The 20,061-nt window shown below is 35.7% G+C and overlaps 1 protein-coding gene across 1 annotated transcript; it reads left to right on the top strand.

The window, feature by feature from the left end:
* The first annotated feature begins 4,126 nt into the window (after positions 1 to 4,126).
* Positions 4,127 to 11,057, top strand: LOC120336891 (uncharacterized). The gene is made up of 6 exons (XM_039404669.2): positions 4,127 to 4,335; positions 6,349 to 6,468; positions 6,745 to 6,937; positions 7,361 to 7,543; positions 9,355 to 9,465; positions 9,682 to 11,057. Exons 1-6 carry the CDS (start codon positions 4,178 to 4,180, stop codon positions 9,898 to 9,900), a joined length of 984 nt encoding a protein of 327 aa, XP_039260603.2. The 5' UTR covers positions 4,127 to 4,177; the 3' UTR covers positions 9,901 to 11,057.
* Positions 11,058 to 20,061: the final 9,004 nt, after the last annotated feature.

Below are 20,061 nucleotides of genomic sequence, written 5' to 3'. Positions count from 1 at the left end.
CATAGTAACATTGAATCTCACTACAATGCCAGAAATTCAATTTTAGTACAATAAATTGTAGTTTATTTCTCTAATATAAGCCAAGTTCCATCGACAGCATCTAGCCACTTTCTTTTGCACTCTTCAAATTACATTTGTGTTGCCGCGAGCATTTCATTTTTCTGCTCGAAGCTTCCGGACTTGGGAAATATTTTATTAACAAATGGATTGGAATATTCGACCTCGTTTTTCGCTCCGGACAAGGCCGTGTAAAACCATCCACTGGTATCTAACGATGTGTAACGTGTTTTCTATTGGAAGAACCGGAACTTTTCAGGTTCAGCTTTGACTTTGTTCAAATTAATATATTCTTGTGGACATGGTATATATATATATATATATATTAATATATTCTTGTGGAAGGTATGTGTATGCGAAACCGAGATGTGCACCTGTTATGCCAACATACCGGTAGTTGAGTCAAACATTTCAATCACTAGTACATCACACACATTTTCTTGAGTGCTTCGGTTGTACGTGGTAATGCGCACATGCATCAAATTCCACCTGTTTATTGACCTATGGTTTTTGACGAGCTTTTGTGTATGATTTCATCCCATAGAATTTGTATGCTGTTCTAAAGAATATTAGTTTCAGCTTTTTCATTCATTCAAACCGCTTGTTGGAAGTAAGTTTTGTAATATTGCGTGTTGGTTTTCAACTGATTTATTGATATCCATCATTTGACATCCTCAAATCCGGAATGCTAGTAAATCTTTAATACAAAAAAAAGCAGTATCATCTGCGATAAAAACAGCAGTACACACCAAAATGACAGCTGGGGCATGGATACTCATATTATCTGCTCCATCCCGTGGCGTTTCAATATGAGACCTGTCCCGATACCAGTTTACATGAGTGCCAATTGGTATCTAAGCTCAGCCAGAGACAAAAAGTTTCGGACTGCGGTTGGCGTGACGAAATTTTTTTAAATATATATTCTACAATAAGATTGTTTGATTGCATATTACTGAAAGTTCCGCCTTATATGTTTTTTCCCATTGCACTCACTACTCCTTTACTATAATATTCGATAATAGGACGCTCATCTGACATAGTTTTTTAAGTGTTTGAATAGGTATAATATTTTCCACGCAGTTCAGATGGGAATGCTCGAATATATCTAAGAATCGCTAATATTGGTTTGCAATGCGATGAAATCCCATCTTGGCATTTCTGCCTCTCGCAATTGCTGCGTATATTTATCGGAGAAGTTCTGTGGCGTGGTTATCAAATGAAGAAAACATGGTAGTATTTTTTCTACTTCTCTACTACTCTCAAACCTTGACATTTTGGGAAAACTTTTTTTCATTCAATCTTTTTTTGAAACATCCCCAAAAACCACAGTTGATTCTGTCATTAATCTTCCAAAACAAACACCTAAAATCATCAACAGATGCATATCACTATGTTGTAGTGCATGGGTGCACAACCTTTTTGCTATTGGCGGCCACATTGCATTTATTTTTATACAATACGGCCGTCAGGAGGTTAATAGCGCGCCGAGGGCGCGTGAAATTTTTTGGCTTTATGACGTCATAACCGCGTATTTGACCCGTGCGAGGTGCCCTCTGCCCAATTATGAAGTATGTAGGACTACTTGGAAGTATAATATTCGCATTTTATTAGGATTTTTTTTTTGGTGGACCTATTCTAGAGCAGATATATTCAGCAAGTTGCATAATGGTTGCACAATTTTGAAAAAAATCGAAGGTCGGGGAGGGGCGGTCGCCCCCATTTTCTTGTCCCCAAAAGTATAATAAAATGTCAAATATTTTTATGAATTTATTCTATAAAAGTTTGCAAAGAATTGTAGCAATTTAATGACTCCTTTGGTCTTGCATGTGGGCAGATAAACTTGCAAAGTGAGGTAACTGGCAGCAAATACACCATCTAGATTGTGACGCATCATGTCGTCTGACTTTTTTGCAGTGCTTCTGTTTTGCTTCAATATACGCCAGCATAGCCGCCAAATCCTATATTTTGAACTTTTTTTTCATAGGATTTTGTATGTGGACGGCCTCATTTTTTTTCGCGACGGCCGCAGGTTGTGCACCGTTGTTGTAGTGTAACTTTTTTAGCCTCACTTTTTTGATATTTGTAGTTAGATCTCTTGGGATTCTTTCAAGCAAAGTTACATACAAAACATTGGTTGTAAGTTGCAAAACATGATCATGTTGTTGGAATAACTTGGCATTTTACCACCCGTATATCATTACGTATCGATTTCAATCGGTAAGTATGTTGATAGGTATTCGTCTGTTTGTCTGTTAGATGCACGCGATATCTCACGAAAGCGAGATTGAATCTGCTCCAGATTTTGCATGTTTTGATTCTCCAGATGTGCATTCATGATATGTCGTACCAGAAGACTATCGATTTTGAATATGTCGTATAATTAGCGAGTTATTAATTAATTAGTGATGGGACACAAGGTGTCACTATGAAGTAAGAGCGCTGTTTTGGGGGATCCCTAACTTTCGATCGATAAGTCTTCGGTCTCTGACCGATATTCTCGTTCATTAATTGTCGAGAATATTAATGAGATCATAAAATCTAAAACCTTTTCGTGAATTTTTTGTTGTAGCTGAATTCGAGGGACGACAGCATGACAACAGGCAAAAGAAGTACGGTCGCCTCTTTTAATTTATACCAGGGTTTCTTAAGCTATGTATTTTTATAGAAGAGAAGAAGAAAAAGTGTTGAGGGTCTTTGGTAGTTTGAAAAGCATTGGCATGGAACATAAACATGAATTACATTCTTTCCCAGGGACATACTATAAATGTAGCAATTTTATCATTCATGTTCTTGTGATAGCATTATCTTTCACTGCATCGTGGTGATCATCCTGCTGCATAACAATCCTTGCTAACAAATAATTGACTGTTCTCCACCTCCACTGTGCGCAATCCACTTGAACCACTGCCGACTGCATTAGCAGGCTTGTATTGTTAATTGCAACAATAGCAGGTATTTTGAAATAGTACTTCTTATTTGACGCGTATGTTTCAACAGTGTTTCCCTATCTATGCGTCGCGAATCGCGACCCAAAGCTGGGTCGCCTGCAAATATTTCCGGTACGACAAATACCTAAAAGGTATTGATTTTATTTCCTGGTAAATTTGGTGCTTCCGTAGTATGTGCATCAATATGGCGCGCAACGTGAACGTAGTATATGTACCAGGTTAGGGTTCAGGTTGTGCGCCATTATGATGCACAGATTTGACGAAAAACACTATAACAAACATCAAGCCGTAAAAAAATGCTCAATGCTGCAAACTCCACACCCATGTAGAAATGATGGGCAATGAGACTCCAAGATGAATAATCACAAATAAAAAAAACTTCATGTCTGAAGACAATGTTGGGCCCTAAAAGGCCCCTTATCTGCCGGGCTATTAGAAAATCAACGCAATACATAGTATCGATGTAATTCGAGTGAAGTTGGCAGTGTCATATAAATGCATATAAAGTCAAGCATATGAATATACTCAAATTCGTTTGCGTATGAAGACAATCCAATGTGCATAAACAGCCGATCACGTAGTGCACAGACAATGACTTCCTACAAATATACACCCTTGTATTTGACGTCATACATATCGATTGAACCATGGGCAATGTATAATACATTTTTCTTTAAATGCAATTTTGCGGCATTTGCAGTCAGACGTAAATTCTTTTGCCTTTTCCAACATCATTTTACTCTATTCTTAAACGATTCACTGAAAAGTGACTTCCCTGGCTTGCTATCTATAATACTTTCACCAAATGAGATATATGAAAATGCGCGCTTGTATACTACCTTGGATAACTTCTACAGCGAAGGAAGTATGTATAGAAAGATGCTACTGAGCTCACAGAAATATATTAATGGATGTTATATCCGATAAGCAGCACAAAAGCGGATATACGAATCAATTACTACTCAATTATAGCCATAATGAAATAGTGGTGGTTCGCCGTATTCAAAGTAAGAAGGCATTTACGTTTCGTGGCAGACTAGAGGCTTGTATGGAAGATTTAATAAAAGTCGTTGTCGGGTCAGGTAGGGCATTACTTTTCGTTCATTTTTGGCTGAATTGTAATGTTACCAATTTTCCTTTCAACTAGATAACTTTAATGATTGGTAGTAAATATGGTAGAAACGGCATCGTTACCCACAGTAGATATGATGGGGTGCGGGATAGATAATGAAAACATCGATGAAGAGAGTATGGAACCTGTCGGATATGATGTTTACAAAGCATTTTCTACCGTTGGCTTCGTTTATCTACGCAACACGGGTGTAAGCATGTGAGTAACACCTTAACCCAGTATAGTTACTGTTTGGTAATAAATGCGTAGTCTATAATGCGTACTCTGAACTTACCGGCGTTTTACGTTATTCCTGTCACATTGTTAGGAAATTAACGTAATACATAGTATCGATGTAATTCGAGTGAAGTTGGCAGTGTTATATAAATGCATATAAAGCCAAGCATATGAATATATTCAAATCCGTTTGCGTATGAAGACAATTCAATGTGCATATATAGCCGATCAAGTAGTGCACAGACAATAACATCCTACAAATACACATCCTTGTATTTGACGTCAAACATATCGATTAAAACCACGGACAAAGTATAATACTGGACTGTTCATAATATCCCGATAAGTGGAAGAATTTATAAATTCATAATGCACAAACCAATAAGCGTTTTGTGATTGCAAATTACTATAGAGCATATCTTTTCGTGTCGAAGATAAGTATGCAGATTATGCCATGCTATAAAAGCCGCAATTACATCTTGGGTTGATTGTATTGTACCAATCAATACAAAGGCATGGCCGCATGAATATCTATGAAAATTTTCAACTACAATAAATTAAGGACCGTTTATATAGCGAATGATTGCCACCAGATATATTCATCAAGGCAAGTTAAATAAATACAACACTATCAATTTATGATGTAAAGATGTCATCATTGCATTTTAACATACTTTTCTTCGGCACACGAAAGGCGTCATAATCACATTAAAAATTGAAAGTCTGCATCATGACGACGGTTATAAATTTTCCACTTTTTGAGCTGTCAAAGGCAGTCGCAATAATCAATTAAAGCATTTTTAAACGATTTACCAACAAGAATCGAGGGATCTTCTGTACAAAACCTGTGGCCTGAATACAACACTTTTCCTGGAACGATGTCAGCCCATTACACAAAAAAATAAATTCATATTTTGGAACGCCGTAATTAATTTGAAATTCGGAACAGTCCTTCATAACAATCATTATAATTCTTTCAACATTTGCCTGGAATTTAGCCGACATGCGGTGGCCATTTTAGTCAATTCACTTTGTTCTCACACATTTGAGCATTATATTTTGTTTCTTTCGCGCATGAAATATACATCTCTAACCATTGCTAATTTACAGTAAGCTTTCGAAAAGCTTATCGCTTTCAAACTTGAAAAAATCATGACGTACTCCTACCAATAATCTTTCAATGGATCGTGGAGTTTTGTCCTAAACAAAAATTAAAAAGATACAACAACTAAAGAAACCAATGCGGCGTTTGCGAGCATCGCAGCAAGCACTCCAACACGCGAGAAACGGTATAAAAACGGTTCCATTATATTTGAACCCACGACAATTGCACCCGCATACTATTGCACCTATGGAATTTTTTTTGTTTTACGGATATTTGAACCCATACTAACTAACCCTAACCCATGGGTTTTAGCACCCGCATATAGATTGAACCCGCGGATATACACAAGGGTTCAAATGTACGTGGGTTCAAATGTACGGTCACCATAAAAACACGACAGGCACACGCTCACATTTGGTGACTTAATAAACACAATAGCATAAGTTTTGTAGCATGTTTGTGCAAGACAAGAAGTTTGAACAGCTTCAAAGTCATGTAGACTCGCGGGAGGCTTTGAAAATACAACACTCTTGGCTGCATGCAATTCCATCGGCTGTCCGAAACTCAAAGTTTATTTATGAATATTATGTTGCCTGTATTCACGTACTTGGTTAACTGCAATTTAGATTTATGCAATTTCATTGGCTGTTTAAAACTTGAAGAAAGTTTATATATGAACATTGTGTTGCCTGTATTTACGTATTCGATTAGCTGCAATTTGATTGCCCATAAAAGAACATGAATTTTTTAAATGTATATATATATATATATGTTTTTGCTGCACAGCTTTTTTGCTGCTCAAATTATATGTTTTTCAATCATATCATAATGCTTGCTCGGCTACAGTAACCCATTGTCACCATTTGTAACGTAACCATTTTTTCGTTTAGGCGTGACGTTGAGGAAACCATGAAAATATCAAAACAATTTTTTGATCTCAGTCCTGACGTCAAATGCAAATATGTTTACGATGAAAACTACAGCGGATATCATAAGCTTTATACCGAAGGGTATACACTATTGCATAATATAGTAAATTAATATAGATTTATGAGAACATTTTGCAAACTATCTTAGTCTTATATGGACGACAAAAAGTTGTGTGGAAACTTTGCTATAAGCCTGCGCAAACTCTTACTGAACTAGATAAATAAATTATAAATAAATTATAATACATACAGAAAAATTATATTACATTGAACCAGAACCGTTTCAGTGAATTTCCGCTCGATATTCACGTTACCGAAACAATACAAATAATTTTTGTATTTTTTTTCTTGAATTAGCACGAACGTAAATCGACCAAAAGACATAAAAGAGGCCTACAATGTTGGAGGAATGGCACTAGCTTCGGGAAAGGGACATTGGCCAGATGCAGAAGTTGAAGGTTTCTCTGATACGATGGCAAAGTTCTATGACATCTGTCGTCGCTTAACATTGAGAATACTCGAACTATTAGCTGTTGGAATGAAAATAAAAGTAAGTGCTGGTGGAATGACATCCTTGCCGTTCTCTAATATTAACATGCGAGTAGCGGAATATCACGTGAACCGAAGCTTGTCGACTGTATCATTACGCTCAACGCGAGGCCGTACAATTGCTTTTTTCTGTCATTATAATATAACACAGGGCTGTCTGAGCAGTGTGATCGTGATTTTAATTGGGGGGTTTCTTAACAAGTATTAGAAAAATTGCTAAAGAATCGTATGATTTTGCTTGTGGAATAATATATTTTCATATTCAATAATTGGGTTCATTCATATTGAATGTTTGACATCCCTTAATTTCAATGATGAGATCAAACCCCGAGATTTCAATATGGAATTTAAAATGAATCGAAGTATTTATAATTTTAACACAAGGATTCATGCTCTTATACAAGCATTTTCGATTTATTTAAAGGACAAGGAATATTTCATTAAATGTCACTCTAGAATCGGAAAAGAAAGAAATTATACAATACTAAGAACATTGTATTATCCTCCTATTCCCGATGACGTGAAACCAGGACAGATTCGTCTCGGTGAACATTCTGACTACGGGACAATAACTCTGCTATTTCAAGACCATATCGGGGGACTTGAGGTAACAAAATATAATATGACTTGTACTATTTGGCCAACACAGTCAAAATCGCTTAGGTACTGTTTGTTTATGGGTAAACACACAACTGTTCAGGATGCTTGAGTATATTATAGATAGGCTTACCATACGTCCCGCTTTAGGCGGGACAGTCCCGCTTTACAGCGTTTTGTCCCGCCGTCCCGATAAGTCAGCCAAAAGTCCCGCTTTTCCAGCATAATACACAAACATGTTCTCGTTACTGTTGTTTCTATGTAGCGCAGCGCTAGCATACTTACTGAAGGTGAATGCGTTCGTTTCCCGCTGATTCCCATTGATGGCAGACGTATCGCATGTAAAACCAATACTAATTAGTCTAAATTCGAATTATTTGTACCGGTATCGTTAACGTCAAGTTCTTTCTATTTTTCGAACTGAACCCGATATTTGGACGGAGAATATGCGCATGAAATTTCGATAACAATATGGTCAATAAAGACAGCCGAGACAGCTTTAAATGTAGGAATGTAGGCCTATGTAGTGAAATCGGAAAATGTGAAGTTACAAAATCACAGCTAAGGGGTCGTTGTCTTTCGAGGCGTCCCGATTTGAAGTCACAAAAATATGGTAACCCTAACTATGGATTGTGTTATTTTGCTCATGGTTGTTAATCATCATGTCAATATTTCGTTTCCTCCTTTTTGTGGAAAATCACTTTTCCTATAAACTACTTGATTAAAGATTGTATTTTTCTCTAGTATGTTTGCTTATTTAAAATTTATGTGGCCTGCGAATCGGGCCTGCGAATCCAGTTAATTAATCGGCCTCGAGTCGGCTCGGGTTTAATACCCACTGGCCCGGGTCGGGTCGGGCTGGAATTTTTGGGCCCAATCTTACCTCCAATGAAAAGGGGACATGACGTTGTAAAATATTCAAATGCTTTAAAATATAAATGGGCAATTATACAAATGATATTTACATGAACTTAATGTACTATTGCCGTCTACTAAAGACGCACTAAATCAGAACCCATGATTGTCTTAATTTCTTCATCGAAAATGGACCAAATTTATTAGATTTTGTTTAAGCTTGAACTTCTGTTTATACTTGAAAGTTTTAGTATAGTCCAGGATGGACTTGTACCCGCTGCGCAAAACTGTCAATCACCCACTCATTTTTCTGCTGCCTGTGCATGCCAATAGCTAAAACATTGATTTTATGGGGGGCTCTCCGAGGCAAGTCCTACAGAAAACCTCATACTCAGTAAAATGCGCTTGGTAGTTATTTTCAAACATTGCATAACTGCCCGTATTGGTTTGAGAACGAAAATGAAAAGGTTAATGTGGAACATAAAATGGCGGTACTGAGAAAGTGCTGGACATCATTTGGAGTTTGGACGACGTGGAGGGATTGCTAGAAGTGATTAATGGTTTCAGCGTGACAGTGCGGACGAGTATTCGAAGGACAATGTGTGTGTGCGTGTTAGTGGTTGACAATTTTGCGCAACGGATGTAAGTCTGTTTGCAATGCCAAGGAGGTGGGTGATTTGGCACATATTCTTAGGCAGAACATAACTTTTGTGCAAAGAGTCCTGAAACTTGCGAGTGCATTCATGCACAAACAGAAGTTTAAACGTAAACAAAATTAACTAAATTTTCTTCATTTCCATAGAAGTAATTAAGAAATGTATGGTTACTTTGGTTTTTTGGTCCATCTTGTGCAAATGTTTGCATGTATGAATGAATGCGAACACGGGGTTCAGAAAAATGTGCGTAGGTGTGTTGTAAATGTCCATGACTGCAAGCTAATATAAATGCTTGCTTTTCAATTCAAAGGTCGAAAATCTAGACGGTCAATATATCCCAGCGAATCCGATACCAGGAACCGTAATTGTCAATATCGGTGATTTGTTGCAATTCTGGACAAAAGGAAAGTTGAAATCAACGGTATGTATATGATTAAAACCAGACAGTTAAAAAGTATTTTGGTTTTAAATGCGAGAAATTAAATTAATGTCCGAATTATTTATACATTGACGATTGACAGTTTCAATCAATTAGTATATTTAATCAATTAGTTTAATTAGTTTGAGGAGGAAGAGTTAGTAACAAAACATCCGTTTTTCCGAAAACGAAATACTTTTGCAATTTCCGTTGTTTCAGAAACATCGTATCAGAAACCCGATCGACGAAGAAAAACGTAAAAGTTTTCGCCAGTCAATTGTTTACTTTGCAAATCCAAATTTCGAAGTCAAATTATCAGAAATTGAATACGATGGATGTCCCGTGATCGAAAACCACACACCGGTTGAATGTGAATTCGATGAGAATCTAACCGCAGTCGAATACAATGAAAGAATGCTGCGTAACACTTACAAATAAAACTTATTTTTGTCGTGAAACTAATGATAACGAGGAGTTATCAATAAGGATTCAGTGTTTTATCAGGTGTATTTTATTTCATTTCACAAAAGTTTATTCTACTCTTCTCCATTCTATAAACTCGCTATATATATATAGACTATATGAAAACTATACATGAGGAATTTTGTGTAAAAAACGAAATAAAAACTAATGAGTGTTGTCGTCAAAATAACGATAAATCTTTACGATCTTTACGAGTAGGGATATTCTTATAGCAGAAGTCCAGCTGGCTTATGAACAAAAACGGATGTACCTGAACCTATTCAAGTTTTAAACTGTTCGTGCATAAAGCTAGAAGGAATAACCTGGATCCAACGGTATATAAGTGATGTGCGCACATATTTTCCTTAACGTAAAATCCGTGTGAGTAATGAATTGAGTCTTTAAAGTAAATGATCCACATCGATTGAAAACGTGAACTCGAACGCGTAGACTTCACGTGAACCCACTTTGCTGTAAATATTTTGTCAATAGGACAAGTTCCAGATTAGCACAAAACTCCAATGTTCAAACTCCACATCCACACCTAAATATTTACGCTCGAATTATCTTTCGTGTATTTTTTTAAATTCATTTCAAAGTGTTGTTTGGGGTAAGTGGGCACGTGCATCAGCACGTCTTAAATCTTTTTAAAATTTTGCCCACTTCCCTGATTTTCTGTATATTTATTTGTTCAGCCATGTTATTGCTTCATTATTTCGTTGTAACGGAAAAACTTACTTACTAGATATTAAAACTCTTGTACAATTATAATTGATGTTTGTAAAAATTATAAATATATATATATATATATATACATCTATTTGCTGCATTTCGGTCACATGTTATTTTTTGCTGCAGTTGGGCTACTCGTTTTCTGTGGCATATGGTGAGCCACTCACAGCGTTATTTTTAGCGGTTTTCAATAAAAAATGGTATGACAAAATTTCACGCAAGTAATACAGTTCGTTTTAAATATAGTGGAGTTGGTGCCCAATCGTCGTCGCCCAATTCCGAGGGACTACGTTATTTAGCCTATTTGCGGGAATGAGGAACATCATTGGATATGGTCGACACCGCGAGCTGGCTATTTAATCATAGTCCATCATTAAAAACGTTCACGCTTCCCCTAAATGCTTTGCTTGTAAGCCACTGCCCACCTGTTGAATATATTTGTAAAAATATAGTCTGCAAAACGCTCTGCCCGGAAACAGAGTTCAATGACCTGTAAACATTGAAATCACTCGAATGTGACTAGATTGACGGGTACTCGCATCCGAGACCCAAAAACCCGATTTTGCAAAAAATAAACCTCTTCCTTTGGCCTGATCACTTTTGTGGGTTTTGTAGACATCGTGACAGACCTTCTTGCCAAGTTTGGCACGGATTAGTTTCCTGTAAAATGTTCGTTTGTTCCCGAAACCCCGAATATACTTTCGTATCAAGTTTCGTCGTGCGTAACGACATCTGACTCCGACTGCGCTTTCGAACTGAAGTGCTCTCGGTTGCCTAATCACAAATGAGTTTCTCGTGTAACAGACGATATTAGACCATGCACATGAAAATATGAGACTACTCATTTAATTATTTTTATACTCGTAATAGATGACACACATGGAAAAATAATAAATTGACAGTATACATACTGAAAAGTATTGTTCAGGAATTGTTCAGAACTAAAATCTCATCGTCTACAAAATTATATTTTGCGAAGTAATTGCAATTTCAAAAATAGAATAGACTATTTCATTGAGGTCAAAGTGTAACCTGAAAAGAGATCTAATAGCGATATTTTGAAAGTTGTTCATAGTGGAGTTTTGAATACCACATGACAAAATTTCCATAATTTCATAAATTGGATTATCTGTTAAATGACTTATTGCTGAAAGTTACGAAGTCGAGAGTTAAACTTCAAACACATATAAATGAGCGAATTTTCAGTCCAACTTAATTTTTTTTTCGCATTAGTCGATGTGAGAATTTTATAATTATATCTTAAGGGAGTGGTTTCAATTACCTATATGACCTCGGACCCCAAAATGGAAAATTTGTTCTAGTGCATTTGGATTAAAATTTCTAGTATATTCGGATATATTTCAACATAAGAAAGCTAAAAATGTTATCATCAATAAAATTCGAAAAAATTGGATTTTAAATTTATTTTTTTATCGTTTTTTTCGGCCATCACTTTTGATATATTTGATGAAAACCAATGATGTCAATACCAATCACTTGGTATTTCAGAGACGCATTAAATTCGCAAATAAATGGGGTTAGAAAACTAATTATCGCATATCGAAGTTACTACAGGGTTTCATCGATTATCTCAATTTTGTGCGTTCGATGTCGTTTTTTGTTGTATTCAAATGTATTTGTCTATAATAAGTGCATTACACGTGCTTTACATCACTTTTAGGCAAAAGAACTAGAAATTATCGATTCATGATGTTGAGGGTCTTGAAATCGCCATAATTATTAAGTTGTTTTGCGATAATTTATTGTATTAACAATTGAAAGTATTTATATGAGCAAGTTAAAACTACACGTTGTATTTTGGTACCTCCCACCATTAAATCGAACCATCACCTGAATAATTACCCGTTCTTTGAAATAAAATATATTCTTCCAAATATAGTTACCATTTCCAGAAAACTTTTACCATTACCAGAAACTTTTCCTAATAAATGCAATATTTCGTGTTCTGATGACCGTAAGTTGCATAATTATATATTTAAAACGGGATAACAGAGGGAATGGGGGTGGAAAACGAAATAACTCGGCATCGTCAGGAGCAATTCAGACTTTCCGTACATAGACGTGTCCTAATTCCTGCGTTGCCACAAGTCTCAGCAACAAATTGTACCCCATTTGTTTAATTAGGAATGCTGTCGCTAAAAGAATAACATGAGCTTTTAAATATGCCAGAGTTCCAGTTCGTTAGAAAAATTTCAAGAGCTAAGTAGATCTTTTCAATCTGAATTTCAATTTCAGGCAATATATATATCTGAGTGGGATGCGTCCAAATTAGTCCACAGTGTATAGGCCATTAACTGATTTGCTTATTTAATAGTCGGAAAATAGTTACGCCAGTTAATGTAATTAATATTATGTGTTTACAACAATGCGGAAAAATCCTAGTAAAAGTACACAGTAATCAAGAATAAATATCACGATGACCGCTATATATCACGCACCACACTTTTTCTAGTATTTCGTTGTCAGCGATTCAAAGTCCAGAAACGTTATGAAGGTATTTCGAACAATTTTTACAAAATGAATAAAAATAACCTATATTCATTTGCCAAAATGGTCATGGTTTCAGAATCCAGTTTCATTTTTAAGATAAGGGAAAATCAATATGTAGATCAAAAATTGGTGCGCGTGTTTCGTGCCGAAATTTTAAAGAATTTAAAAATCAATTGAAAGATGCATTATCAGAAACTTAGAAAAGAGGGGCGATATTACATATTAGAAAATACCCTGAGTATCTTTAAGAGAGAATGTAAGAGTAAATTTATTTCTCATTTACTTTTAGTTTCACACCAACCGCTTATTCACTTCCTCATAAAGCATAAGGTACATGTATAGGTACATAAATTTTGAGTTTGAGAATTAGATACAGATGTTAAAAAAAGACATTCCTTGTCGATCACCAACATATTTTACCAGGCTCGCACCGATTTCGATTGTAGATTTGTTGGCATACTCAGAATCAACACTCACTTAGAGGCCAGCTTACAATGCTATATCACTTATATTCATGAATGGTAATAGATAAACTTTTATAGTGTACAAGAGGGGTTTGGCTGATAAATAACTTTCCAATCATACCAACGGTTTGTGGATATTCGGCCAATATGTCTTTTTTCCGATATTTGCTGAACAACTTCTTTTTTCAGATCAACCATATGATTTTTCTTGCGATATTTACTAGTTTTATCCTCACCGAATTCTTCATTCTCCAAATACCATCTTTCCTTCCGCATGTTTTTGAATGACTCCGAATTATCTTATATACTGTACAATGAAGCCCATATTTCTTCAATCATTTATTGAACCACTTTAACGTCTTTCATTTATTAAACCCTCAAAATGGAAGCAAAGCGCTTTGTTTTTTGTCTGTTTTCTTATTAGCATCGTAATTCACCACATCTGCGATTAGGAAAACCACGCTAACGTTATTTGATCTAAAATGCATCTTCAGCAAAAAAATGATTTTGTTGATTTGGTTTGGGAAAATATAATAATGTACCGGTATGAATGTTTGGCGCTCCAGGAATATGTGAACCAAGATGGCGGACACCGGTACGTAGTATGTGTACCAGGTTAGGACTAGGCCATAATTGTATTCTAATTTTCCTTAGTTCTATTACAAGGTCGGGGAATACCCAAGTGAGTCCCGTAGTATTTGTTCCTGAAATTATGGCCTAACCCTAACGTTGTACACATACAATGTTCCGATGTCCGCCATCTTGGTTCACATACTTCTGGAGTACTGAATGCTTCATATTTATTTATTGATATAGATAGGTACCAGTTTATGGGACGACGTCGCCGCTTTTTTGTTAGCTTTCAAGCAAAATATAAATAAAGTCGGCAATAGTCAAGCATGTTGTTAAGAATATGGAATATGTTGCCAAATCAAAAATTGTTATCATATGTAATATGTATTATTAGTTAATTTTCTGATTGAGCAAAGCTAGAATGTACAGAATTGATTGGTTTGAAAAACTTAATCTTTAAAGCTCAAAACAAAAACTAATCGGGTGTCTATGAAACTAATGAATATTTGACATTATGATAGTTGTTCAATAAATTATATTCACCTTCAAGTAACGAATTGAACTTTGGCAACTTCATTCACAAGTTGTGGCAAAAAGTGATTCATATCCAGGAGTTCAAATAAAACTATTAATATGCAACTTACTAAATATTAGCTGGCAGAACAAAACAACATAATAAAGTTTTTATATATGGTCCATTGAATTGATATATCAGCAAAACAGAAAAGAAACTCTATAAACACTCCTAATAATATCACGAAAAGACTCAATTCTGTCACTCTGGAGAGGATTATTATGTTTGCTCCATATATTCTCATGGCTGCCATAATTAGATAGTGAGATACTTTGCACACTTGAAGTGATATCCCCACCAATTCGATTAATTATGGGAAATCCTTACCAAGTACGGTAAGGCGAGCAAGATCCGACTGAATTTATCCTTTATTTGAATCGATAACTAAAACCGACTTCTCATCGCTCCTGACTAAGCAGATACATACTATATATGACGTAATAGGTCCAGTCTGCAAGTTTGCACATTTAGGGTGAAATTTACCATAACAGTACTCCAAGTTCCAGATATGTTTCCAGCGAATTATTGGAATACAATACGATAGTGAAAAAAATTTTCCTGTTAATCCTCAAAATCTTGTCAAAAGATAACCGGGTCTAAAAAGAGAAATCATGATATATATTTGTAGCCCCAACTTAGCAAAAACAACTACAAGATAGATAGCTGGGCCTAGAAACTGTCGACAAGAACCAGAATCACAAAAAGTTTCACACTTTTTGCTCCTAAAGAAAATAAAGTCCAAACTATTTGTGCGACAGCAAAATGTGGCCCAAATATTACCGTCGCCCAAGTACAGCGAAAATAACCCCGTGTTGTCGATCAAATCGATAAAATAGGAATACATATATATAAATTGCATATTTGCTATTTTACAACCGACCGTTATGAATATTTTCGATGGGTGCATTGGTTTCAACATAATTTTGGTAATTTAGAATACTGAGTCACCACGTGCTATTTTTGTCAGGTTTTGGCGTGCTCGTTTCAAACTAATTCCATGAGAGGAGAAGGCTGAAGTATTAATCGCAGTGCATGTTATGGATTTTCCTCAAAATCGCAATAATATATGTAAAGTTCGACTGGTTTCTATTATAGTAGCACAAGATACTATTTACCTCTGGAAATAGGAAATCTGATAACAATGATTAGCGTATTGCAAACCATGTCGAGTCAATCAGTACATTTGTGATCACGATCATTCCAATAAATTGTATTCGAAATTCAAGTAATGTGAAAATTGTGGTAAAGTGTACGAATTATTCCAAAAATGGCTAAAACATCATCAATTTACAACTTTACTCGAAGAATATAAATCAGTACATAGCCATATTTTTTTTTTATTCAGTTGTTAATCTTGGGGATAATACAGGGCTTGGCGTTCAGTTCCCGAGATAAATATAGCGAAGAGTTAATTTACGTCTGCTACTCGTATATGATGATTAGGGTGCTCGCCGCACATGAAGTTTGTGCATTCCTTCTATATGCAATCAGAGCAAAGTGTGTGTGTTTGTATAAGCAAATTTACTGAAAGCAAAGTTACGCGCATCACTCAAAAATATAGAACAATGATCTGCGCAAAGTTACAAGAGACAAATGAAGTTGAGCGAACTTCTGATACATTTTTGCACTTTTTAGCAAGGTTTCTAGTGCTTTTTGACGTTTTTTTTTTGTTGTTCTTACACGTTTTAACAAGATAATCACGGCGTAGAAATAAGAATTGTAATTGGTTAGGACTGCAACACAAAATAAAAACTTCATTACAAAACTTAGATTTTGAAATGTTTGTTTGTCGAATTCAAAATTTACCGCAATTGTAAAATTTGAATTATTCGTTTGCTGAATATGAAAATCTTATAAAACTTCGAATTCTAAACCTTTGTTTACCGAATATGAGATACAATCTTCACAGCTGTTTGCAAGTTCACTAAATGTTTCGTTTCTGCACTTGTTTCAGTCCTATACATCATTCAAAAGAATATGAGACAAAATAAGCATATGGTTTGCCTTGAAGTGGTGGGAGTGACGGTGTCGTAGCAATTGTGTTCATTAAACAGTGGGTAAAAATTTGTAATTGAGTACGCTGTGAACAATCAAATGGCGATAAACAAGAGAGTTATGCTCAAATTTATGAGCACATAGCGCAACATAGTGGCAAAATTGTGATGACGTCATATCACACGAAGAAACGAATCCCATACAGCACACCGGGATACTTGAAATAAATAAAAGTAATAGCGTTCTAGCGAAAAGTTTAGTTTCAAATTGATTAGTCCAGTAATCAAAGAGTTTTTTTCTGCTACAAAGAACAAGTACAACAACAACATAATAACAAAACGATCGTTATGTCCACTAACGTGTCCAATAACGCAGAATGCAGCCAGCCTTGCACAAAGGATATGACGGCAAAATAAATGACATGAAAGAGGAAACACTTAAAAGTTAGATATCAACCCTAGCGGTCTAGATTCACGTTGGATGGATCGTTTACAACGTAACGATTTGTATATGTGACGAATGAGAATGTAGTTATGATAAGTCTCCGCGGTCATTTTCTCACGGTGTTTCGTATTTCCACTCAGAACGAGGCTTCACGGAAACTGTAACTCTTACGTAAAAATCTGAAACTTGCGGCTTGGTAGGAATATACTGCTAGACCAAGCAGGTTTCGAACCTAAAATACTTAATTCACAACCGCCGTGTATAGAGGCAGGGTGTGTGGTAACTACATATGCGTGTTATTTGGGTTTTTAAAACACTTAGAAGTCTTCTCAAGATCCACTGCATATTTTAATCCGTCTCCTGTTCATTTTAATCGGTTCATATATTACTCGATTCCTCACTTGTACGCTTTAAATTGAGCAACTTGACATTTGAAATGTCTATATTCATTATCTCCACGTTTTAGCAACGGATAGAATTACTTATCTAGGATTAAAAAAAGTCGGTGATTTGACAACTATTTTCATTTTACCGCAATACTTCCCACTGAAGTTAAACTTTAATTACTTATTGTATTTGAGATGTTTTTACCAAATGATTAATTTCAGCATTTCAACCCATTTTTCTTAAATGTGTGATAATTATGATAAAAATACATTTGGTTATTATCGATTGTCCGAGCAAATATTCATTTCATCTTAAAAGTATTTCGAGATATTAGGAGGAAGTAAAAATCTACCACGAAGGTTTTTTTTTATACTTTAAAAAGGATACCCAAGTTCATAATATGCACCATTTCTTACGGAGATGAACGAGATCCGTCAAAGATTTTAGGCTAGAGCGAAATGTTAACAGGAAAACATGTTTCTCACTTTGGAAGTACCGTTTGCAAACGCGATGACCACTACACTACGGAAAGACATCAGGGTCGGTTTCAAGCCGATTTCACGAACCACGGGTGTATATGTTTCCCTATATAGAAGTCTCCCAAGAGTATTGTTCATTTTAATATGACCCACCGGCGTATGCGTTTCTGTACTGTAGTGGTCATCACGTTCGCTTTACACGCAAACGGTCCGCATCGTTTAAAAATTGGTATTTATCTAGTTAGTGTTAGGAATGATTTGAAAATTGGAATTTCTTGCGCATTTTTTTTTTTTAATTTTGAGTGGTAGCGAGTGTGTTTATTTTTTGCCCTAAGATCCGAAATTTTGAAACAAACGATTTCATGGTATTTAAATTTAGACACAAAGTGGTAAGAACGTCTTTTTCATTACTATTTTGCTCTATTCTAGAGCTATTCACTGATATTTGGCCGTTTTGGGGCCTACTATCAGTTCATCCTCCAAAGACTTACGCTCAGCGGCACCTAGTCGCTACCCCTGCGCTACGGTGACTGACGAGGACACCGCCGTCAAAATATTACTTATAGGCAGATTTTCCTCGAGGCAAATTCGGTAATTAACATGCTGCGTTTGTTCGTGCGGTTATATATGTTTATTGTATATTATTACTAAAAGTTTGTAAGAAAGGGATAGGATTTACATATTGGTCCGGTGTATGTAAGTATGTTTATTCGTCTCGTAAAAGCAATATAAAAGAATTTGTAATTATAAATACTGAATACGGTATGTATGCACAAGATCATACTGGCCTAAAACACGAATATGCGTCATACATCCCTTTTGATATGTATAAATTATATTACGGTACATCAAATACGTATAATATGGTCCTTTATACAGACAGTTGTGCAAAGAGGGTGGGTGGGTTTGGTAACAGAGGTAAGAGTGGAGTATCCAAAACTGTGTGTACAAAGGAGTTTGTATAACAAAACAACATCTATATATATAAATACAGACACAACACAACATGAAACACACTGCATGTAAATATAGTAATAAGATTAAGAATTTGGATGTAAGTACAATACCATTGAGTGATGATACCACATATATACTATAAAACGGGGAAATGGTCAAGTTTAAAGGGTGTGTACATATATGGTATGCACCACACAAGGGTGATAGTGTTGTGAGTGGTCTATGGCTGTTCTGGCAAAAATGTGACCCTACAAGTTTTGGTGCAATGTGATAATGTTATGTATCACTCTCTAAGGTATTACTCACTCTTCTAAGGTATTTTCGATTTTTGGATTCTGCCAGAAGCGATGAATTTTCAAAAAAAAAAAAATATGAAATTTAATAAGAAGCATTTCCACACACAATCCGGTGGGGGTGATGAAAGCCGAAATGACTGCGTAATCAAACCTGAGTACCACGCCCTTTTGCCAGGTTACTAGTCTAAGTTGTCGCCCAACTAACGACTGTTGAATATCGCGTCACCGTCGGCCTAAAGCTGACAAACTTTTTTCGGGTGGTGGCATTTTCGTTAACCGTCGGCCTAGCTTTTTGATTATCAAGTTTACAGCTTTGGTTTTGCTGTAGGTAAACATGTATGCCTAAAGGATAATGGCAAAAGGTCAACTTTTCTTCCTCCACCTCTGCCTGGTTACACTTTAAAATGCGGAAAAAATTACTTATGTTTGCTAAACTCGATTCAGTGGATAAATAATAATAGATCGAGCAGATAAATAAAAGTACTCCATTGTTACGTAACATTAAAGGCACACACTACGTAATGAAAAGTAATCAACATAGAAAGGTGAAATAATTTATTAATTCATATACCCAGCATTAAAATTAAAAAACAAAACAAAAATATCCAATCATATTTTAGGTATTCGCGGCGCATTTGGCAACTCGCTGCATTGCATCATTTTTCTTTATCAATTTCATTTTTGGTGTTCCGCGAAGCGACCTAAAAAGTGCAAGTGTTCTGTGG

Source organism: Styela clava, chromosome 8 (genome assembly GCF_964204865.1).
Source record: "Styela clava chromosome 8, kaStyClav1.hap1.2, whole genome shotgun sequence".
Classification (NCBI taxonomy): domain Eukaryota; kingdom Metazoa; phylum Chordata; class Ascidiacea; order Stolidobranchia; family Styelidae; genus Styela; species Styela clava.
The sequence above is the reverse complement of the archived record's forward strand: the minus strand, read 5'-3'. Positions and strand labels throughout refer to the sequence as shown.

What these genes read in the sequence shown, in the direction of transcription:
- LOC120336891 (XM_039404669.2), top strand. Translation starts at nt 4,178, where the DNA reads ATGGTAGAAACGGCATCGTTACCCACAGTAGATATGATGGGGTGCGGG. An exon ending in CATAAGCTTTATACCGAAGG is followed by an intron (nt 6,469 to 6,744) that starts GTATACACTATT and finishes TTCTTGAATTAG; the next exon opens with CACGAACGTAAATCGACCAA. An exon ending in AAGGAAAGTTGAAATCAACG is followed by an intron (nt 9,466 to 9,681) that starts GTATGTATATGA and finishes CCGTTGTTTCAG; the next exon opens with AAACATCGTATCAGAAACCC.